Source organism: Sus scrofa, chromosome 4, assembly GCF_000003025.6.
Source record: "Sus scrofa isolate TJ Tabasco breed Duroc chromosome 4, Sscrofa11.1, whole genome shotgun sequence".
Lineage (NCBI taxonomy): Eukaryota > Metazoa > Chordata > Mammalia > Artiodactyla > Suidae > Sus > Sus scrofa.
Genome location: NC_010446.5, coordinates 20305658 through 20329102, shown reverse-complemented (window position 1 = coordinate 20329102; position 23445 = coordinate 20305658). Strand labels below are relative to the sequence as shown.

General features: G+C 40.0%; 1 protein-coding gene across 7 annotated transcripts in view; it reads right to left on the bottom strand.

Annotated features, from left to right (window-relative positions):
* SAMD12 (sterile alpha motif domain containing 12) overlaps positions 1-23445 on the bottom strand; it is a 427167-nt gene that overhangs the window by 241678 nt on the left and 162044 nt on the right. For all 7 annotated transcript variants that reach the window (XM_021090580.1, XM_013996531.2, XM_021090576.1 and 4 more), the window contains one exon: positions 1939-2068. In XM_021090580.1, coding sequence (XP_020946239.1) covers positions 1939-2068 — 130 coding nt within the window. The remainder of the gene's footprint in view (positions 1-1938; positions 2069-23445) is intronic.

The window sequence follows — 23445 nt, the reverse complement described above, 5'->3', positions numbered from 1 at the left end:
GTACTTTTAAGGGAGGGAAAAAGAAAAAACATCTAGACACTTGGAATTTAAGTGAGGTTCTGACACTGCCTTCAGGATTTCGGGAATTTCATTCAAATGGGCCAGGACCTCTGGTTGGGAGGAGAAAGGAAGTCCTCGAAAGATCATTTCCATGCTAAGTTAGGAGGATTTCACTCTCTTAACTCAGTTTGAGCTACTCATGCTTGTCTCTACATACGTAAACATTACTAACTCGGTCATCAGGAATCTCCGAACATCTAGCTCAGCATATTTTATTTTTATTTTATTTAAAATTTTATTTATTTCTTTTGGCCACACCTGCAGCAGGCATAAGTTCCTGGGTCAGGGATCAAACTGCGCCACAGCAGTGACCCAAGCCACGGTAGTGACAACACCAGATCCTTAACCCTCTGAGCACCAGGGAGCTCCGAGCTCAGTGTTTTTTAAATCTTATTTAATATTAGAAACCTTTTTTTTTCCAAATTGGGCTTTCTGTACAATTTGAGTACGTGCAACAGATACACCCATCTCAACCCCAAACACACCCTTATTCCCTCTGGTAGCCTCTAATGCACCCAAAGGCTCCACGGAACACACTTTAAGAACCACTTGCTTGGTCCCTCTTCAGGGAGGTATGATCTGCCCCAGATCTCAAAGCTACAGGGTAAGAACTGAACTTCAGAAAGACCGAACTTCCTGGTTAACATGCCCCCTTCCAAAGTAAGAGCAGTGAATAGAGAGAGGGCAGGATGTCTGAGAGTCTGGGAACAGCTGTGGCATCGAGCATGGCATTGAGCATGCTGAGCTATGACAGCAAGTCACTTTCCCACTAGTGTGTCAATTTTCACTTACAAAAGAGGAAGAGCAGTTCCTGTTGTCGAGCAGCGAAACAAATCCAACTAGTAACCATGAGGCTGCAGGTTCGATCCCTGCCCTCTTGCAGTGGGTTAAAGGACCTGGCATTGCCATGAGCTGTGGTGTAGGTGCTATACTGTAGGTTGCAGACTCAGCTTGGACCCCATGTTGCTGTGGCTGTGATATAGGCTGGTGGCTACAGCTCTGATTCGACCCCTAGCCTTGGAACCTCCACATGCTGCGGGAGTGGCCTAAAAAGGCCAAAAAAAAAAAAGGAGAATCTAGACTAGAATCAGGAATTTTCAACATTTTCTTTCCCCTGAAGCACAGTTTTGGGGGCACAGAGCATGTTCCTCCATCCTATCTTTCATTACAGGGTTTGCAAGAGAGGAGGGTGAGTGGAAAGGTGCCCCTAAAGAGGCAGAATCTCGGGGCGGGGGGGGGGCGCGAGCTCTGAAAAAGTCCCCTCACTCTGATGGGCTCCCAACCTTGGACTGCCAGCTCCCTCTTGCCCACCTCATTCTGCAATTGAGAGACACAACCCTAAGGGCTTTTACAGTTTGCGTTACTGTCACACTGCCTGCTTTCAATGCTTCTCGACTTCCACATATAATACTCAAAGCCCCTTGATCTAAATGGAGTCTTAATTCATGCTTTGAAGGTATTCATCTCAGGGGCTGTCAGTATTATTACATTCACTCCAGAATTTTCTTATTTAGAAATCCTTTCTACGTAAAACATCTACCTACGGATCCTGCAGTCAAGTTAATTTGAAAGAGTTCCTCCCTTTCTTTTCTCTACGACTGCTACACTCTTATTTTCTCTAGACTCCTCCAACCCCTTACCCTGATTACAGCATATTTTTATAGGGGACACTCACAATCCAGGGTTCTCCGTAACCACCACTTATGCTTGTGAATAGCAACGGCTTGCAAGGATCTGGAATTTACCACCCCCCTTAAAGTAAAGCCACGCCAGAAAACTTCAGCAGGGAGATGCTTTTTCATTTTACGCGTCTGGGAAAGGCCATGGAAATGGGGTGAGGGAGAGGGAGTGAAGCCTTTTGGAGACTGCATACTTTACCAGTTATGTCATGCTGTTTGAACGACTCGCTGTAGATCTGATACTGATTTGGACAATGTTTCTTCAACCACTTGCAGACATCCTGCTGAGTCCACAGAGCCACTGGTTTTGACAGCTTCACCGTAGCCGACTACAAATAAAGAAGGAAAAGCAGGTCGGTTACCAGCAGCCCCATGCCTAGAAAGGCACTATCCTTAGATGTCCTATAGTGTGGTAAAGGCTACAAGCTGAATTCCTCGAAGATAAATAGCTGGCTTGTGCTCTCCTCTGAATCTCAGCAGACACTCTCCAAACCCCCAAAAACTAGAGAGAAAAGGTCCAGATATAAAAGGCCATGGAAATTACATCTATTCTTGAGTTCTCTCTACTGAGAAAAGTCCCCAGGAAATAGTGTTTTCTAATAAATACTCTAACGAGACAACTGGTTTCCTAAGCAATTTAGTACATTGTAGGGGTGAAACAGCTGCCGCCAAGTGGCCTTTCTCTGTATCCCAAGAAAGTGCCCATTTCTTTTTATCCTCTAATATCTCTAGGACCTAGTATAACTGGCCCCAGTACGTGCTAATAATTATTTTAGGAATGAATGTTATAGGGTTTAGACACTTGCATACTAAGAAGTGCCAATGGACGTGGGAGCTTTGGATTTGGGGCTGTTCTGTAAAGTCTAGGAATTAGTTATGCACAGTAGGTAAGGAAAAAGTCAATTTCACCAGCACACGGGGAATGGTAATAAGATAATTAGGGTAGCTAGACTTCATGTAGAAGCCAATCAGCTGAGGTCTGTTATTGGTCCTGGTATCTTGTAGGGAGATTTGTGAAACAAAACAAAACACAGAGGTGCGAAAGACAGACAGCCTTTGACCAATGGCAGGTTACAAATACATTCATTAATTAACAAGCATCAATTGTGCTAGATGCTGGTCTTCTTCATAGACCTCAGCAACTTGGCTGAGGATAGATGAAAACCTTATCACTCTGGATTAGCATTTGCCTTCCAGGATTTTCATACCAATAGTTCTCTTTTATTTATTTTTTTGATTTGTTTGTAATTGTTATTTCCCCAACACTCTTTTTCCACTGTATAGCATGAGAACCCAGTTGCACATACATGTATACATAAATTTTTTCTTCCACTGTCATGCTGCGTTGTAAGTATCTAGACATAGTTCTCTGTGCTACACAGCAGATTTCATTGCTAATCCATTCCAAAAGCAATAGTTTGCATCCGTTAACCCAAGCTCCCAATCCCTCCCCCGGGCAACCACAACTCTATTCTCCAAGTCCAGGATTTTCTTTTCTGTGGAAAGGTTCATTTGTGCTGTATATTAGATATCAGATATGATACAAATAGTTCTTTAAAGGCTGTTGGGCGGGACACTAGGGATCATTCTCTTTCACTTCTCTTTCAATCTTTCAGGTTATGGAAAGGGAAGAGCCTTGGTTTTGTGTGTGATTTAACATCTTTCCAACACCTGCTAACATGATTTCGACAGAGAGGCTTCCTTCAGTTCAGAATTGTTGTCAAAAAGCAGAATCTTCATCTAGCATGTAAAAATGGCTGTTTTACTTTTTTTTATATTTAAGGTTACTTTATGACAAATAAATTGTGGCAAAAATACATCTTCTGTAGCTATATCTAGATTGCTTTTAAAACAAATTTGAGTTAAAAAAAAGAAACCTAGGTCATCATATAAAATTGCCAAGATATAGAAATAATCTAAGCATCCATCAACAGAAAATTTTTATATCACATGAAAATAATGTGGTATATATACACAATGGAATACGATTCAGCCACCAAAAGAGTGAAATTCTGCCATTTGCAGCAACATGGATGGTCTTGGGAGGGCATTATGCTAAGTGAAATAAGTCAGACAGAGAAAGATAAATAGCATATGATATCCCTTATACGTCGAACCTAAAAAATACATCAAACTAGTAAATATAACATCAAAGAAGCAGATTCACAAGAAAGAACAAACTAGTAGTTACCAGTAGGAGAGGGAGGGGAAGTGGGGCAACAGAGGGTGGGGGTTAAGAAGTAGAAACTAATAGGTAGAAAATCAGCCACAGGAACATATTGTACAGCACACAGAATACAGTCAATAATTTATAACTATAAATCAAGTATCATTTTTAAAAACTTTTAAAGCCTTTAAAATCTTTACAAAATTGTGCATTACCATATTGCACACCTACGGTTTATGCTTTTGTATATCAACTAAACCTCAATAAAAAGCTGGGTCAAGAATCGATGTATAGGAGTTCCTGCTGTAGCTCAGAGGTTACTGAACCTGACTAGTATCCTGAGGATGCAGGTTCAATCCCTGGCCTTGATCAGTAGTTTAGGATCTGGCATTGCCATGAGCTGTGATGTAGGCGCAGATGCAGCTTGGATCCCCTGTTGCCATGGCTGTGGTGTAGGCCAGCAGGTGTAGCTCCAATTCAACCCCTAGCCTGGGAACCTCCATATGCTGTGGATGCAGACCTAAAAAGACAAAGGACCAAAAAAAAAAAAGAATGTATATACAAGTATACCTGAATCACTTTGTCATACACCTGAAACTAACACAACATTGTAAAGAAGCTATACTCCAATAAACTTTTAAAAATTAAAAAGAAAGCCGGGTCAAATTTAAGAAAAATTAATGACACAATAATGCAGCTGGTAACAGAAAAAAATAGTGGAAGTGATATGCAGGTGATCCAAGTTTAGCAAATAGTGCCCAGGTGTTATTATTATTATTTTTTTTTTAGTATGTCTCCAACTAAAGGATTCTTTGGGCCATCGCTTATAATCATAAACAACACTTAACACTTTCTACTTTGTGCTGTGGTCATTTTTTTTCTTAAGAGTGGCAGACTTTGTTTTTCACCGATGATTTTATATGTGCACATGCATATCTGCTTTTCATTCATTGTAACTGTCATTCCTCCACAGAAAATTGGGGTTGATGTCCCCCCCCCTTGAATTCTGGCAGGGTTCCTGGTGGTCCTGGCCAGTGGAATACAGTGCAATTGATGCTATTTATGTGACTTCTGAGACCATATCACATATGAGACAGAGCTTCTGCCTGGCTCACCCTCTCCTGCACTCATCTTTGGAATTCAGCCACCATACAAAGAGGAAGCACAGACCACACGAAAAGACCATGTACAGGAGTTTTGGCCAACTCCCCCCCACACCCCGCCCCTCACTTATGGACTCAGCTAACAGCCATCACCAACCCTATCGACCATCAGACAAATGAGTAAACAAGCTTCAGATGATTCCAGCCACCAGGACTCATATCTTCCTGCTGAGACATGCCTGCCCCCAACCCTGGACACCATGATGCAGAGACAGAGCATCCCTGACCCACATAGTCCACGAGCAGCATCATATATAGCTGTCTCCCACCACTAAGTGCTGGAGTAATTTATTTTGCAACCGTAGTAACTGGCATACTCAGTGAGAATAGAAGAGTTATAACTGTGCTCCCCAGAGTGCCTTGGGCTTAATAGATGCTATATAGCCACAATGAATGCTCTATATAGTGAATGAATTAATGAAATGAAACCATTCTCACCAAGCCTGAGCTCACAGACTCGCTTTTACTATTTAATTAGCAGCGTGTTTCAAGTGCACCCCTTGCTGCTGTACCCCTTCCCCATGCGTTGTGCTCACATGGCTCCTAATAAAACTTGCCCACCTCTTTCTTGTACCCGACATCCTCAGGTCACAGGCCACCAGCCATTTGCCCTTAACCGCTGCATACAACCATTTTCCTAATTCTGATGAGAAAGAAGGGCCTCTGACATGGATGGTGCAAATGAGTGAATGTTTTGTTCTTTTTTTTTCCTTTGCCTTGTCATCATCTTCCCCTTGCATGGTTAAGACACCAGAGTTTTGGCTCTTTGAGCTAGAAATGCACTTACCGCTGTGTTTCACTAGTCAGCACGTCTGAATCCGGCTCCTTCCTGCTCTAAAAATTTTCCTCCAGATTAGCTGAATGAGTTCATAGCTGACACATCATTGCCCTGAAAACCTCTGCAAGTTTCCTGCAAGTGAAGCTAATCACATCTTTTGAAAACTCCCATAAACCAGTCACAGAAGGCTGTAAATTAGGAAGGGAAAGGCAAGAAGATAAAGTTGCTTATACATCAATATCCTAGACTTCCCGGAAGGTCATTCTTGAACTTGCTCATTTCTTGGCAAACCGAGCACCCTCAGCACCAAGACAAGACTCGTCAACTGGAGATACAGGTGGAGATTAATCCAAACACACCACGTCAACTCAGAACATATCCTTGCCAGCCCCAGCCACTATGCACGCCTGTGTTATGAATTTCCTTTTATTATAAATCCAGGTGTTCTGAGGCTAATACTCCAGGAAGTGCTTTGCTGTCCCTTCACAATGTACTTACTCAGCAGTAATCTGGTGTTACTTGCTTGCACAGCAATAAACTCAAAGCTTCAGGCAGAGATTTTTTAAGACCACATGAACCTACAGAGATGTGTCTCCATGTAAACAGGTGTAACAAATATAATGGCGGGATACAGATTCTTACCATTAATAAGCCCATTTGTCTCTTGCTCAGACAGTGATACAGTATCTGCCCCATTTATTAACAGAAGCTTAGCCTTGGCTTTAAAATAACTTGTTACTAGTTTGCTCCACATTAATTTATGAAGAGCCATCCTCCTCCAGTAGCCCTGGTCTGTGGCTGCTTTCTCTCCTCCCAGAGGAGACTTTCATTTGTTCTGCCTCAACTTCTCTTTGCAGATAGCAGCCCACGTCAACCTCTGCTCCTTCTCTATCAGATGCCCCCAACCTCAAGTGGGGAGTGAATGCTATAACCTGATTTCTTTAAGGAGCTTAAACATTCTATGTGCAATTTGGAACAACAAACCGAAACATACATCAATCTACTTATCACACGGTCCCTCTGGGAGGCGCAGAGCTGTTCAATCTTCATAGATCCAGTGTTATTTCAACTGCCCTTCTTTCCTCTGCCACCTGACTCTCATTGCCTCTCTCTACACCCAACTTGACATAATTTTCTTTTAATATGCTATGTTTTATTTCCCCCAACAGTAGAAGCCTAAACCAAAATAACCATTCACAAAACAGATAGGGTTTCTTATTTATTAAAAACAGTAAACTAATAAAAAAATTAAAACAAAACAGTTGCTGTGTCTTTCTCCACACTCTGATCTGCTACACCAGTCTCTGGCTTTCCATCCCTGGAGACAATTTTGGTTTGTTCTGCTGGCCTGAGACAGGCTAGAGGCAGTTTGTTATCTTAACCCCTAGGCACTGTGACAGCAAACAGAATTCCAGGCATTTTCTTTCTACATTGGTCCTGGCCTTTCTACAGACAATCTGAATGTGCATTTCAGAAGCCTTCACTTTCCGTTTTACAGAGACCTCACTTTATGCAAAATACACTTTATTTTCTTGAGGGAAAAGCTGTTTACAAATTATTTTTTTTGCAAGTAATTCCTATTATAATTTACCTTTACTCAATAATTTCAGCCATATTTATGGTAATTTCTGATTTGTATATAACTGAAAAGAATTCTTAAGGTAAACAAAATATTTCTGCTAAGAAAACTACGCTTTAAAGAAGTCTGATATTGAAAGACCATATTAGAAAATGCTGCTAAAGTTAAAATTTATTTTATAATTCAATTACGCCTTAACTTAATAAAAAAGTTTGCAATATACATTCCTTCTTTTCTGGTCATATCCATGGCATGCAGAAGTTCCCAGAACAGGGGTCAAACCCGTGACACAGCAGTGACAACTCCAGGTCCTTAACCCACTAGACCACCAGGGAACTTCTATAATTCTCCTTTAATACACCAAGTTTTGATTTATAAGGAATGCTGAAATTTTATGCCCCCAATATCTGTACAAACTTTTAACAAGCTAGGCTCACACAAAGCCCAGTGTGTTGGTGACAGAAAAGCAGAGAAAGCACAGATTGTTTATTTATTACATTGGCAGGACAAAGCAAGCTTTATAGTCAAATATCAGAAAATGGTAAACATACTTGCAGCATTTCATTACAAACAAGTATTTGCCAACCCTAAAACTGCTTCTTTCCTCTCTTACCATCTTGCAATGTTTTTCTTCAGTTCCCGACATTCTCCTTTATTGGCTTCAATTGTGTAATCTCACTCAAGATGGGAGAAAGGAAAGAAGGGGACACATACACATAATAACAACAATAACCCATTAATGTTTATTTACGCAGTTTTCACTATCATTTAGCAAAAAAAAAACAAAAAAACAAAAAACAAAAAAACAGGGCCTCTATAAGTATCAGGAAAGATGGGCTAGTTCATAGAACACTTGGCATTTGAATTCATTAATTTTAAGTACTAATAATGCCCTGTTCTGCCACCGTAACTCTTTCATGGAAAAATATAGTTGGCCAAATTTTAAAAGCTATCTCTTCTATTGGATTCTATTCCCAAGGTAGTTTATGAGATCCACTTGGTCATTCTTGGATTCAAACCAAAATATCATATGAGGAACGAAAGGCTCAAACTTCTTGCCTCTCTAAGAGAAGATATCTCCCTGCTGGCAAGTTTCCAGGCAAAAGTTGAACACCTTTCCTCTGGGATGCATAAAAGGTTCATTTCATTTACACTTTCCAGCTTTGACCACTGCTTTACTGTCACCTGGATCACTCTGTGCTTCCTAATTTGTGATGCTCACATCTTCTGAGCAGTAGCAACTTAAGCAGTAACGACTTAGGAATGACCAAGCAACCTCTGTAAGGTTTCTGAGTACACGGTGTGGCATGGTTTAGTTCAACTGTCCCTCATCGGCATCCGTTTTAGACCTTTTACTTTCCGGTCTCCACCACAGGGCACTGGAGCTTGTTAACACCTCCTTCAAAAGGTAGTGTCCTAAATACAATGGCTACAAAAACAAGTGTGTCCTTAAACCTAAACCTTCATTACTACGGAGTCCTATCATTGACCTATACTGAACTTAGGAGAAAGTTCTAAAACTCTGCGTCTTCTGGTTTGCACAGCACACTGGTGCTCTCCATGAGACCGCATTTGTTTTTGAACTTTGGTGTATGCTGAAGAACCCCGAAATATTCCTCTAGTTCTGTCTTCTCCTCAAACTAAAGAATCAAATATACAACTGGTGACTTCCCACGTCCATTTCATACCTAGGAAACATTTCTAATTCAACCTGTCTGAAGACGACCTTCTGGTCTTCCTCTCAAAACGGCCTTCTGTAGAAGGCTCATCAGAGAGAGTGGCTACACTTTCTGTTGCCCCCAATCTTGGGTTCATCCCAGATGCTTCTCTTTCCCTTGTATTGCACATTTAATTTACTGGGAAAACTTGAGAGGTCTACCTTCAAATACACCCATATGCCAATCTCTTTTCATCACCAACATTGCTACGATCCTGGACAGAATCCCTCTTCCACTACATCTAGTTTACTTCATCAAGGTACCTAATGCACCAAGCAGGCAGTTTTCCCCTTACTATTATTTTTTATTAGGGTAGATTTGATTTAGTGTTGAGTCAATTTCTGCTGTACAGTATAGTGACCCAAGTTGTACATATATATACATTCTTTTTCTCATATTGTCTTTCATTGTGGTCTCTCCCAAGAGACTGGGTATAGCTCCCTGTGCTATACAGCAGGACCTCATTGCTTATCTATTCTGAATGTAATAGCATCTACCAGCCCCTAAACTCCCCATTCATCCCACTCTTATTTTAAATCCTGAAAGTGTTTTATAAAACTTTATACAGTATGACCTTTCCCACTCCTTCTCTAATACATGCTGCTCCCACTGTACCAGCCTGCCCACTGTTGCTCACAAATGCCAGCTATACCCACTCCTAGTTTTGCCTGGAATGGTTTTCTCCCTGACACAGTTAATTCCCCACTACCGTCAAGCCTTTGCTCAAATACTGCCTTTTTAGTATCCTAGCTTAGTCTCCCTAATTAAAAAATGCAACATTCCTCCCTCCAGCTTCCAGTGTCATTACCTTATTCCACTCTTCCCTTCCCTGTAGCCAGTATCAGCTAACACACTACAGAGTTAACTTATTTTGTTTATTGCTTATTATGTTTCTTTCCAGTGGCTTGCAACCACCACACACTTCAGAACAGCGCCTGGCACACAGCAACAATAATTTGTTGAAGGAAAGACGAATCAGTCTGTCCATCACATATTGCAGCTTCTATATTCTTGGATGTCAGAAAACTGGTTCAAGTCCCAGCTGTGCTTTTGACATTCTCGGGTTGGGAGTAAAACAGGCGTTCCTCCAATTAGATTTCTCTCATATTGAGCCAAAAATGTAGAGGCACTGCAGCACTATAATTCTTAGCAAGGCGGCTCACATTTCTGATCCTCAATTTTTTTCCCCCTCTTTTTCAAATGACACTAAGAGTGATGTAATGAAAGAACTTGGCATTTGGAATCATACAGACCTGGACTGAAGGTCAGCTTTGGCATTCACTAGTATATGACCTTGGGCAGTCAGTCACTGAGCCTTTCTAAAGATGGTCCTTAGTACACTGGAAATAATTCCTATCTTGTCCCTGGTTGAAGGATCAGAAATAATTCATCCCAACACTTAAAAGCATGTGTCACATACTATGTGCTCAGCAAAGTGGCTCACATCTCCTGAAGGGCACTGATACACTCTCCTGCTGGATTTCCAAGCCTGATGTGTGTGAGGAAGCACCTGTGAAGTGGTCACAGACAGTCCTTGGAGTCCGGTTGACACGAGCTGCATTGCAGGCACTGTGAAATGGTATTATGTACAATGAGCTGAGATCTATAGAAAAACAGGCGACAGGAAAGGAGGAGGATGAAAAGGCACTGGTGGAAAAGGTAGTTATAGGAACAGGAAGAGAGTGGGAAATGTAGAAAAAGGAAAGGAAAGAAAGATGCAAAAATAAAGATACCAAATTAGGAGACATGAAGGCATGGTCCTCCTTATTCAGGCCGGCTTTGCTGCGACTGCATAAATATTGCCTCATGTTTTCCAACGAGAGGTTATGCCTTTGGTTTCCCTCCAACTCAGAGCTCTTGTCTCCAGGGACGGTCAGGCACAGAGTGTCCTAATTCCACACCAAAGGTACCACCCCCCATTGCCCAGGCACCTGGTGGAACTATTTACAAAGGCTCACCAGCCAGATGTGTAGAGTCTGCCACTCATAAGCTGTGAAGTAGATGCTTGCATGCAACACTGGTTAAGATAGGCTGCATCCCAAAGGTGCGCTCCTGGGTATCAGGGTTTCAAACAATAAAACCTCATAGAGGGAATAAACAGACATGCTCAGGCAGTCAATGGGAAACAAGATGCCTCTGGCATCCCAGGTGGCTCTGGTTATCAAAGCCGGCCTTTCCTACCACCCCAGATGGTTGCATCTGTCAAGAGGGGTGTGAAGGGAGAAAATCACAAAGGATCACCAGGCTTTGTGCCTGCTCTTAGTGCAGCAGGAACACCCATCACTCACCTGCCAAGAGGAACACAGCCTACAGAGAGATGTCGTGCCTGCGAGGTGCCAAGACACACACGTACACCTCCAGCATGTACCTTATGCGTGAACTCTTGTGCCAATGATCGATGAACAAGAGCAAAAATGAAAACAAAGAGAAACAATACACATAGTTATTGATCATCATCACTTCATATTTTTACAAAAATTCCTTTGGAACAACAATGTAGTAGACTGATAACAAAAATATCCTTGGTGCAAAAAAAAAAAAAAAAAAGAGGACACTTTGCAATATGACCTGAGGTCCTTAGATAACAAGGTGACATCTATTTCTCCATCTCTTGAGAAGGGAGCCTTGTGGCTTGCTTTGAGAAAAGAACAAGGCAGAAGTGATGATGGGTCTGGTCAAGAGCTCTTTCATTCTTGGGCATTCTTCTCACTTCCTGAAATTGCTAGGAGGGCATGCCTGGTGAAGTTGAACCAAATCAGGCTTGGGAATGTGGCAGAGGAGGTGAATGTTATCCTACACAGCGTATTGGGTACAACATGGCAACAGCATAGGAAGAATTGCTTTAAGTACTTTAGATAAATCATCTTTAAAACAATCTGCAAAATGGTTTTTATGTTCAGTTTACAGAGAAACAGTCTTAGAGGGGGGACATGACTCATCCAAGGTCACACTACTAGTGGATTCAAACACTATGCTTATCCCATGCTATCACTCTGGCCTGATGGACACAGGGAAAGAATGAGCATCATGATACAACTCTGGCTTGGTGGATATAAGGGGAAAAGAGGAGATGTGACTTATCTTGCGGAGGTTCCCAGTGCTGGGCTGCTTCCATAATTGAATAATTACGTTATAAATCTGATCAAAAACAGCCCTGCCTTTGTCCTAACCTGGATACTCCAACCTTAGAGTTGAGATTGGCACCAGTCATAAGACCCCTAGGCCAGGTCTCTTTCTGATCTCGTGATGGAAGGAGGCATATTTTTGGCACTGTACTGTAGGGCAATGCTCTACGGTACTCTCAATTACATCAGCAGTCAAATGTGAATAAACACACCTTCCCTCTCCATCTTACAAAGGAGGTGTGAAGATCAAATGAAATAATCAAAATGCTGAGTGTTCACTTTGGATGATGTTACAGAAAAAAAAAGAGGGCTGATAAGTCTTGGGGAAGTTAAAGCCCCATGCCACTGGTCCTCGGGAGAAAACAAAAGAGCTAAGAAAATGGTGCTGCAATTGTATTTAGCAGGAGAAGGGTGGGTTCTTGGGTTTGGAGAGCCTAAACTCTAGAAAGACTCTAGAATCTGTTAGGGTGGAGGTCTGTCCCTGTAAAGCTTCTAATAGTAGTGTTGTTCAGCTTTGAAATTCAAGCCTACATAAAGGCGAGCCATTCTCCAGGTCCATGACTTCTTGGTGGCAAAATAGTCTATCCATATGTTCAACTGAGCCATATGACCACTTAATACAGTGGGGGCTATTGTGGACTAAGTATGTGTGTCCCCCAAACCACCCAAGTTGAAGCCCTAACCCTCAATGTGACTGAATTGAAGACAGAGTTTAAGGTTAAATCAGGTCATTGGGGGGGGGGTCTTGATCTCCCACAGCATTACTGTCCTTACATAAGAAGAGACATCAGGCATTCCCACTGTGGCTCACAGGTTAAGAATCTGACTAGTATCCATGAGGATGCAGGTCCAATCCCTAGCCTTGCCCAGTGGGTTAAGGATCTGGTGTTGTCATGAGCTAAGGTGTAGGTCGCAGATGGCTTGGATCTGGCTTTGCTATGGCATAGGCCAGCAGCTTCTGCTCCAATTCGACCCCTAATCCAGGATCTTCCACATGCACAGGTATGGCCCTAAAAGCAAAAAAAAAAAAAAAAAAAAAAAAAAAGAAAGAAAAAGAAAAAAGAAGAGCTATCAGAAAGCTCTTTCTCTCTCTCTATAGGGCATGGACACAACAAGAAGGTGACTGTCTTCAAACCAGGAAGAGAACTCTCCCCAGAATCTGCATTCAGGCACCCTGATCTTGGACTTCTAGCCTCCAGAACTGTGACAAAATAATTTTTGTTACTTAAGCTACTCAGTTTGATGGTGTTTTGTTATGGCAGCCCAAGCTAATACAGGGGAAAATTCTAATTCAACCTAATTCTCAGATTGTTAGACAAAACAGTCTAACAATCTAAGACGGCTAGAACTTTGAAGATCTTACTATGTACATAGAATAGGGAAGAGAATAAAATGAAGGTAAGATGCATTAGATGATAAAAGCAAAAACACATTTTTCTTATATATTTACTTTTTAAATATTTCCATATAACTAAAGAGGACTGTACCCGGACTTATCTCATTAGCACAACTGCCTTTATTTTTATAAACTATTTTTCCAGAATTTATGTTCATGCATGTTTTTAAGGCCACATTTTCCTCTGAACGAAAAATTATGCACCTGTAGCTGCTTAACAATTTTGGTAATCTTTAAGTTTCTAGAGTCATCCTGTGTATTCTTAATATTTTTGTTGCTAGCAAAGAAAGTATGCCCATGGTTTTTTAAAAAAGTTACACGAAAGAGCTTATAGTCAAAAACATAAGTTTCATCTCTTCTCTCTGGAAACTACTATATCTTCGAAGTTGAACACACACATAGTCTAACTCAAATATCTTCATTCTCCAACCCCAGTTGCAATTTTCAGGGGAAACCTCTTTTTTCTTTTTAAGAAATATTTTACTTTTATCTTGTTTTAATTTGTATAATGATTTTTTATTTTTTTCCATCACAGCTGGTTTACACCGTTCCATCAATATTTTACTGTACAGCATGGTGACCCAGTTACACATACATGTATGCATTCTTTTTTCTCACATTATCAAGCTCCATCATAAGTGACTAGACACAGTTTCCAGTGCTACACAGCAGGATCTCATTGCTAATCCATTCCAAAGGCAACAGTCTGCATCTATTAACCCCAAGCTCCCAGTCCATCCCAACTCCCTCCCCCTCGGCACCTATTAATGGTTTCTTGTTCTAGTCTCTTGAATTTACCAACTTAGAGAATAATCTGTGGACTCCCCAATGAGAATCATGAGGAGTTAGCAGAGATGGTGCTAGCTTCCTCCTTCCATTGCCTTGGTTTGCTCTTTGGATTACTAATTTTAACTCTTAATTGGTTATCTCTGCAGTCTTAATATATTTAAATATTTATGATTTTCCAAGTTCTAGTTAAAATTATTAAAATAATTATTTTCACCTGTGGCTATTAATTTCCTTTTATATTTTCAATACTTGTTCATCTTCTTTCAAGTCCCACTTTGTGTGATCTACAGTATTTTTTTCCTTCTTTTAGGGCCACACAGGTGGCATATGGAAGTTCCCAGGCTAGCAGCTGAATCAGAGCTGACGCTGACAGCCTACGTCACAGACACAGCCATGCTAGATGTGAGCTGCATCTGATTCCTACACTGTAGCTTGGGGCAATGCCAGATCCGTAACCCACTGAGTGAGGCCAGGGATCGAACCCGTATCTTCATGGATACTAGTCAGGTTCTTAACCCACTGAGCAAATGGGAACTCCTACATTACTATTTTTATATTGTAATGATTAATAGTGTATCTTTTGCCCCACAATGTCTAGTTGATCTGCTGTGTTGTAACTGTGCACTGATTCAAAGTTAAACAAAAGATCAATAAGCAGCTTTTGCCTTATTATGACTATGTAAGTACTGCTCAAATCAACCTTTCAGTCTTCAGCTTTCCTTTACCATCCACACCAGGACTGTCGAGTCTGCATGGAAATTTGGTTAGAATTATTTTTTCTTGCATCACATTCTCACAAGTCCAATGTCATATCTGCTGAGAATCTCAAAAAAGTTTCCCAACATGAAAACCCAATAGACTTTATTGTCTTGTATGCCAGCACTTGCTTAACTTCATTCCACAATTTAGTTTGCTGTTCCTACACACCACCCATATTTTCATCAACATTAGGAGTCCATTAATCTATGGTCAAATCCAGTCCATTACCTATTTCTGTATGGTCCATAGTCTAATTAATCATGTTCTTACATTTAAATGGTTGAAAAGAAAAAAGAAGAAAAAGAATATTTTATGATGGGTAAAATTACGTCCAACTCAAACTTCAGCGTACATAAAGTTTTACTGGAACAAGGCTGTGTCCATCTGCCTTCATGTACAAAGCCAGAGTGAATGACTTTGACAGAGACCAACAGCTCACAAAGCTGAAAATATTTACTATCTGGTTCATGACAGGAAAAGTTTGCCATCCCCTATTCTACATGTTGAGAGATTTTTCTCAATTTTATCTGCCAAATCATTTACTAAATTTTAAAATTTATTTCAAAAGTTGCATTTTAATTTCCATAGGCTGCCTTATTCTCTGATGTGTTCCTTTTTCAATGCATCCGGGACTTTTTTTTTTTAATGAATGCATTTTTATATGGATGCAATATGTCTCTGAATATTTTTGAGGACACTGAAAGAATTTTTAAAATGGTTTTTTTTTTTTCAAAAGTTCCCTTTGCATATATTTCACTTTATCTGTAGGTTTCCTGCATATATCTGGTTTATAGCCACATCTCTTAATTTTTTTAAAATGAGGCAATAGAGACTAAAGAGGAGTTTCTGCGCATCTGCACTGGGCTTGATGCCTGAGGAGCCTATTACTCAGAATGCTCCTCAAACACCAAAATAAAGATGACATCACTCTGGAGTGCTAATACCCACACAATATGCTCCAATTCATCCTAGACACTTACAGAAATTAACTTTTAAGATACAGACTTTTTTTGTTTGTTTTGCATGAGGAATAAACATCTGACCATTGGGTTTTCCTTCTGGAAGCAGAAATGGGAAAGAAAAAGAGTCTGATGAATGTTTATTTACTTCCCATTTTATGTCCTGTTTCTCACTCCTGTGCCCAAGTCTAGAACCTCTGTGAGATTTTGCAGTGAAACTCACTGGTGTCTCTCCTCCCTTCAGGCATTCAGGTGGCTAATTCCACCGTCACTTCTTCCAACAGCACACCTCCCTTCATGGGGGCCTCTTGATTGCATCGGATAGAACAAAATACATACTTCTGGTTTCCATACATCTCACTCGAAGAGTTCTCTTTCTACCTGGTTATCTCTTTTTGCTAATTTCTTCTCTCATTCACTCCTAAACGGTCTACTTTGGGATTTGATCCTGTAACCCTTCTCCTATCTGTACTCTCCCCCATGGTAATTTCAAGTCCTGTTGCCTTCAGATAATGTCATTAAGTCAGTGTTGCTGAAGTTTTATACTTCTTCCTTAGTATCTCTAACTTCAACTTATTTTTTCAAGCTGCCTACCTGATCGCTCACTTGGATGTCCAACAGGACATTCAAACTCAACACATCCAAAACAGAATTCACAATTTCCTTCTAATCTGCTCTTCCACAGTGTCTCTACATCTTGGGAGATACTGACTCAAAGTCCAGTAATCAACCTTTCAGTCTTCAGCTTTCCTTTACCATCCACACCAGGACTGTCGAGTCTGCATGGAAAATGTGTTCAGGATCCATACACTCAAGTTTACTCCTTCCAATTCAATGCAAAAGGTAACCGTTTGTCACCTAGACTCTAGTAATAACTTCCTATCTCATTTCCCACCTTTCATACTTGCCATCTATAATCTAGCCTCCATTGCTCAGTAGGGATAAACGCTTAAGTGTGTACATCTGACTGAGTTTATGCTGCCTTCTCCTTCCACTAATAATCCAATCCAAACTCCACCCTCCGGGATACAAGGCCCTGTCCTAGGGCGCCTTCTATGTTGCTTTGCTTGGTATTGATGTTCCAAGATCAAAACATTCTCACCTTATTTCTGTTCCTCCAACACACCCATCTATATTCTGGGACGAGTATTGCAGGCTATCTGTTCTCTTAGCTCTTCTCATTTCTAGCACTGGCTTGTCATTTAGATCTCAGTTTATTTCTTATTTTTTGCTTTTTAGGGCTGCACCCACAGCATATGGAAGTTCCCAGGCCGGGGGTCACTTTGAGCTGTAGCTGCTGGCCTACACCACAGTTCACAGCAACACTGGACCCTTGACCCACTGAGCAAAGCCAGGGATTGAACCTGTGTCCTTATGGATACTAGTCAGGTTTGTTACTGCTGAGCCATCACGGGAATTCCTAGATGTCAGTTTAAATGTCATTTCCTCAAGGCTGACTTCCTTGATCATCAGAGCATAACCTATCCCCAAGACATTGTTAGTATATTATATAGTCCCTCTTGTTACATGATAGGTTTTTTTTTTGGGGGGGGGACACACCAATGCTTGATCCCAGCTGTGTCTGCAACCTATATCACAGCTCACAACAACACTGGATCCTTAACCCACTGAGTGATGCCAGGGATTGAACGCATGTCCTCATGGATGCTAGTTGGGTGTGTTAACCACTGAGCCACGACAGGAACTCCCGATAGTTTTCTCTTTACTTATTTATTACTATTTTCCCTGCACCCAGCACCTAGGCACAAAATAAATACTCTTCAGATGAATAAACCAAACAGTACATCCAGAGCTATCTCCAGGGTCCGAAATGATTCTTGAGGTATAAATTTTAGAAGTGAGGTTACAATATAATGGTTTATCTCCTCCTGTTTTTGCATGGCTTTAAAAAAAAATAGACTATCATTTAGTGCAGCTTTAAAGTCACAAAAAGTTGAAGGGAAGGAAAAGAGATTTCCATACGCTTCTGCCCACACTCAGGCATGATCTCCTCCACTGTCAATATTCCCCAATAAAGAGGTACATTTGTTACAACTGATGAACATACAGTGATACATCACTATCATCCAAAATCCACATTAGGGTCTCTCTAGGTCCTGTATATTCTATGTGTTAGGGCAGATGTATAGTGACAGGTATGCATCACTGTAACACCAAAAAGGGTAGTTTCACTGCCTTAAAAATCCCTGGTGCTCAGCCTGTCATCCCTGCCTCTTCCCTAACCCCTGGCAACCAGTGGTCTTTTACACCGTCTCCATAACTGTGACTTTTCCGTAATGTCATATAGTTGCAATCACACAGTATGTATCCTTTTCATATAAGCTTTTTTCACTTCGAAATATGCATTTATGTGAACTCCATCTTTTTACTGCTTGATAATTCATTTCTTTTTAGAGCTGAATTATATTCCATGGCCCACATGTACCACAGTTTCTGTTTTAAATTCACTTATCTATTGAAGAACATCTTGGTTCCTTCCAAGTTTTTCTGTTTCCAAGTTTTACAAATTATGAATAAAGCTGCTATAAAATAGTTTTAGTATGGACAGACACTTTCAATTCCTTTGGAAAAATACTACAGAGAGTAATTGCTAGATAATATGGTAAAACGTAGCTTTAGTTTTAGAAGGAATCACTAAACCATCTTCAAATGTAGCTGTGCTATTTTGCATTTCCACTGGTAACGAATGAGAGACCCTTTGTTTCACATCCTTGTCAGCATTTGGTGTTGCCAGTGCTAGGATTTTGGCCATTCTAACAGGTACACAGTGGAATCTCATCATTGTTTTAATTTTCATTTCCCTCAGAGCATATGACATGAAGCATCTTTTCGTATGCTTATTTGCCATAAATAAAACCTCCTGACTTTACCAAAAGTCCTTGGACCCTTTTAAAATTGCGTTTTTATAAAAAAGCTCCTTTTTTTTTTTTTTTTTTTTTTTGCTTTTTAGGGCTGCACCTGTGGCATATAGAAGTTCCCAGGCTAGGGGTTGTTGAATTGGAGCTGCAGCTGCTGGCCTCTGCCACAGCCTTGACAATGAGGGATCTAAGCAGTGTCTTCGACCTGCACCACAGCTCCAAGCAACTCTGGATCCTTAACCACTGAGCGAGGCCAGGGATTGAACCCATGTCCTCATGGATATTAGTCAGGTTCATCACCCATCCTAGTCAGGTTTGTAACTCAGTGAGCCACGATGGGAACTCCCAAGAAATACTTAATTTTATAAATACAGCTTATCAATTATTTTTTATTTAGATTGCCCTTTGGTGTCATATCTTAAAAGCCATTGGTGGAGTTCCTGTCGTGGCACAGAGGAAACAAATCCAACTAGGAACCATGAGGTTGCAGGTTCGATCCCTAGCCTCGAGCAGTGGGTTAAGGATCCGGCATTGCTGTGAGCTGCAGTGTAGGTCACAGATGCAACTTGGATCCCACATGTCTGTGGCTGTGGTGTAGGCCAGCAGCAACAGCTCCGATTAGACCCCTAGCCTGGGAACCTCCATATGCCGCAGGTGTGGCCCTAAAAAGACAACAGGCTAAAAAAAAAAAGTAATTGGTGAAACTAATAGATTTTCTCCTGTTTTATCTCCTAGGAGTGTTACGGTTTTGCATTTTACATGTAGGTCTGTGATTCATTTTGAGTTAATTTTTATGAGTTCTTTTTTTTTTTTTTTTTGCAAGTGAATATCCAGTTGTTCCAGCATCATTTATTGAAGAGACTCTCTTTGCTCCATTGTATTGCCTTTGCTCCTCTGTCAATAATTGACTGACTATATTTATGTGGATCTATTTCTGGGCTCATTATTCTGTCCCATTGGTCTCTACATCTATTCTTTCACTAATACCACTCTATCTGGATTCCTGTAGCTCTACAGTATGTCTTGAAATTAGGTAGGGTCAATCCTCCAACTTTGCTCTTCTTCAATATTCCATTGGCTATTCTGGGTCTTTTGCTTCTCTATATAAACTTTAGATTCTGTTTGTCAATATCCACTAAATAACATGCTGGGATTTTAAATGAATCTAAATATCAAGTTGGAAAGAACTGGTATCTTACCAATACTGAGTCTTCCTCCATGAGCAAGGAATCTCTCTCCATTTATTTAGTTCCTCTTATTTCATTCATCAGAGTTTTGTAGTTTTCCTCATACAGATCATATACATTTTATTAGATATATACCTATTTTATTTTGGGAAGACCTAAAGTAAACAGTATAGTGTTTTTAACTTCAATTCCACTTGCTTATTGCTGGGATATAGGAAAATGATTAACTTTTGCCTCTGAACCCTGTATCCTACAACCTTATTATAGTACCCTTATCAGTTCCAGGGCTTTGTTTTTTATTTTTGGTCAACTTTTAAAGATTTTCTACATAGAAATGATATCTTTACACAAAAATAGTTTCATTTTTTTCCCCTTCCCAACCTGTATTCCATCCTCCCCACCCCTTTTCTTGTCCTATTTATTAGCCAGATTTTCTGTAGGATGCTGAAAAACAGCAGGGAGAAGGACTTCCTTGCCTTGTTCCTGATCTTAGTAAAAAGCTTAGAATTTCTCACTATTAAGTATGTTAACTATAGGGGTTTTGTATACATTCTTTGTCAGGTTGAGGAAGTTCCCACTATTAATAAGTTACTGAGTTTTTCTCATGAGTGGATGTTGAATTTTGATATTGAGTTTTTTTTCTTTAGCCTATTGATGTGGGAGATTACATTAACTGATTTTTGAAAGCTGAATCAGCATTGCATTGCTGAGATAAATTCCAATTGGTTATCATGTATAATTCTTTTCATACATTGTTGGATTAAATTTGCTAATATTTTGTTGAGGATTTTTGTATCTATGTGAGAGATATTGGTCTGTAGCTTTTCTTACAATGGCTTTGTCTGGTTTTGACATGAGAAAAATGTTTCATAGAATGAGTTAGGAAATATTCTTTCTGCTTCTATCCTCTGAAAGAGATGCTAGAGAATGGTTATAACTTTGTCCTTAAATGTGTGATAGAATTCATAATAAACCCATTTGGGAGTTTTGATTGTGGTGCAGTGGAAACAGATACGACTAGTATCCATGAGGATGTAGGTTTGATCCCTGGCCTTGTTCAGTGGGTTGTGGATCTAGCATTGCCATGAGGTGTGGTGTAGGTCGCACATGAGGCTGGGATCCCAAGTTGCTGTGACTATGGCTTCGATTTGACCCCTAGCCTGGGAACTTCCATATGCCACAGGTGTGGCCCTAAAAAGCAAATAATAATAATAAACCCATCTGAGCCTGGTGTTGTTTTGGAAGGTTATTAATTGATTCAATTTTTAATAGATATAGGTCTAATCAGATCATTTATTTCTTCTTGTATGAGTTCTGGCAGATTATTATTTTTTCAAGGAATTAGTCTTTCATCTACGTTACCAATGTTACACAGACACAGAGTTGTTTACAGTATTCCCTTATTAATGCTCATGGGATTTGTAGTGATGTCTCCTCTTTAATTTTTGATATTAGCACTTTGTGTCATCTCTTTTTTTCCTAGCTAGCCTGGCTAAAGGCTTATCAATTCTATTGAGTTTTTACAAAAGAACCAGCTTTTGGTTTCATTAATATTTTCTATCGATTTCCTGTTTTCAATTTCTATTGATTTCTACTGTAATTTTAATGAATTATTTTCCTCTGCTTAGTTCAGATTTTATTTTCTGCTCTTTTTCTAGTTTCCCAAGGTGGAAGCTTACATGATTGATTTTAGATCTTTCTTTTCTAACATATGCATTCAACACTATAGATTTCTCTCCAAGAGCTGTTTTCATTTCATCCCGCAAATTTTAATCAGTTGTGTTCTTATTTTCGCTTAGTTCAAAGTAGTTTCTCTTGAGGTTTCTTCTCAGATTAATGTGTTTAGAAGTGTGCTATTTAATCTATACATATTTGGGGGATTTTCCAGCTTTCTGTTACTGATTTCTAATTTAATTCTATTGTGGTCTGAGAGCAAACATCAAATTATTTCTTCTCCTCGAAATCTGTTAAAGTATGTTGCATGGCCCACAATGTGGTCTATCATGATGAATGTTCCATGTGAGGCTGAGAAGAAGGCATTCAGCTGTTGTTGGATGAAGCAGTCTACAAATGTCCATTACGTATAGTTGATTTATGGGGTTGAGTTCAACCATCCCCTTACTGATTTTCTGCTTGCTTGTTCTGACCATTTCTGATAGAGAGATGCTGAAATCTCCCACTCTATTAGTAGATTCATCTATTTCTCCTTGTAGTTCTATCAGTTTTCTTCACATGTTTTGATACTCTTGTTAAATGTTTACACATTAAGAATTGTCAGGCTTTCTTGGGAAATTGACCCTTTATCATTAGATGATGTCCTTCTCTCTCCTTGATAAATTTGTTTGCTCCAAAGTCCACCATGACATTAACACAGCTATTCCTGCTTTCTTTTGATTAGTGTCAGCATGATGTATTTTCATTTATTTTAATCTATATGTATCTTTAATGTGAATTTCTTGTATATAGCATACAGTGGGTCTATATGTTGGGTCTATCCACTCTGCTAATCTGTCCTTATTTGGTACATTTACACCATTAGCATTCAAAGTGATTATTGCTATAGTTGGATTAATATGCACCATATTTGTTACTGTTCTATTTGCTGCACTTATTCTTTGTTCCTATTTGTCTTCCACTCTTTTGATGTCTTTATTTACTGTTGTTTTGTTTGTTTGTTTTTGCTTTTTAGGGCCACATGTGGAAGGTCCCAGGCTAGGGGTCAAATCAGAGCTGCAGCTCCCAGCCTATGCCACAGCAACACCAGATCTGAGCCACGTCTGTAGCCTACACCACATCTCATGGAAAAGCTAGATCCTTAATCCACTGAGTGAGGCCAGAGAGCGAACCTACATCTTCATGGGTGCTAGTCAGGTTTGTAACCTGCTGAGCTACATTAGGAACTCCCTTTTTTTGGTTTTAATTACATATTTTATATGATTTCATTTTCTTTCCTTATACATATCAGTTATACTCCTTTTAGATGGAAAGATATACCATGCTCTTGGATGGAAGAATCAATATTGTTAAAGTGAGAATACTACCCAAGGTAATATACAGATTCAACAAAATCCCTACCAAATTACCAATAGAATTTTGGAAACACAAAAGACGCTGCATAGTCAAAGCAATCCTGAAAGAAAAACAGAGCTCCCTGACTTCCGATGATGCTGCAAAGCTACAGTCATCAAAACAGTATGGTACTGGCAC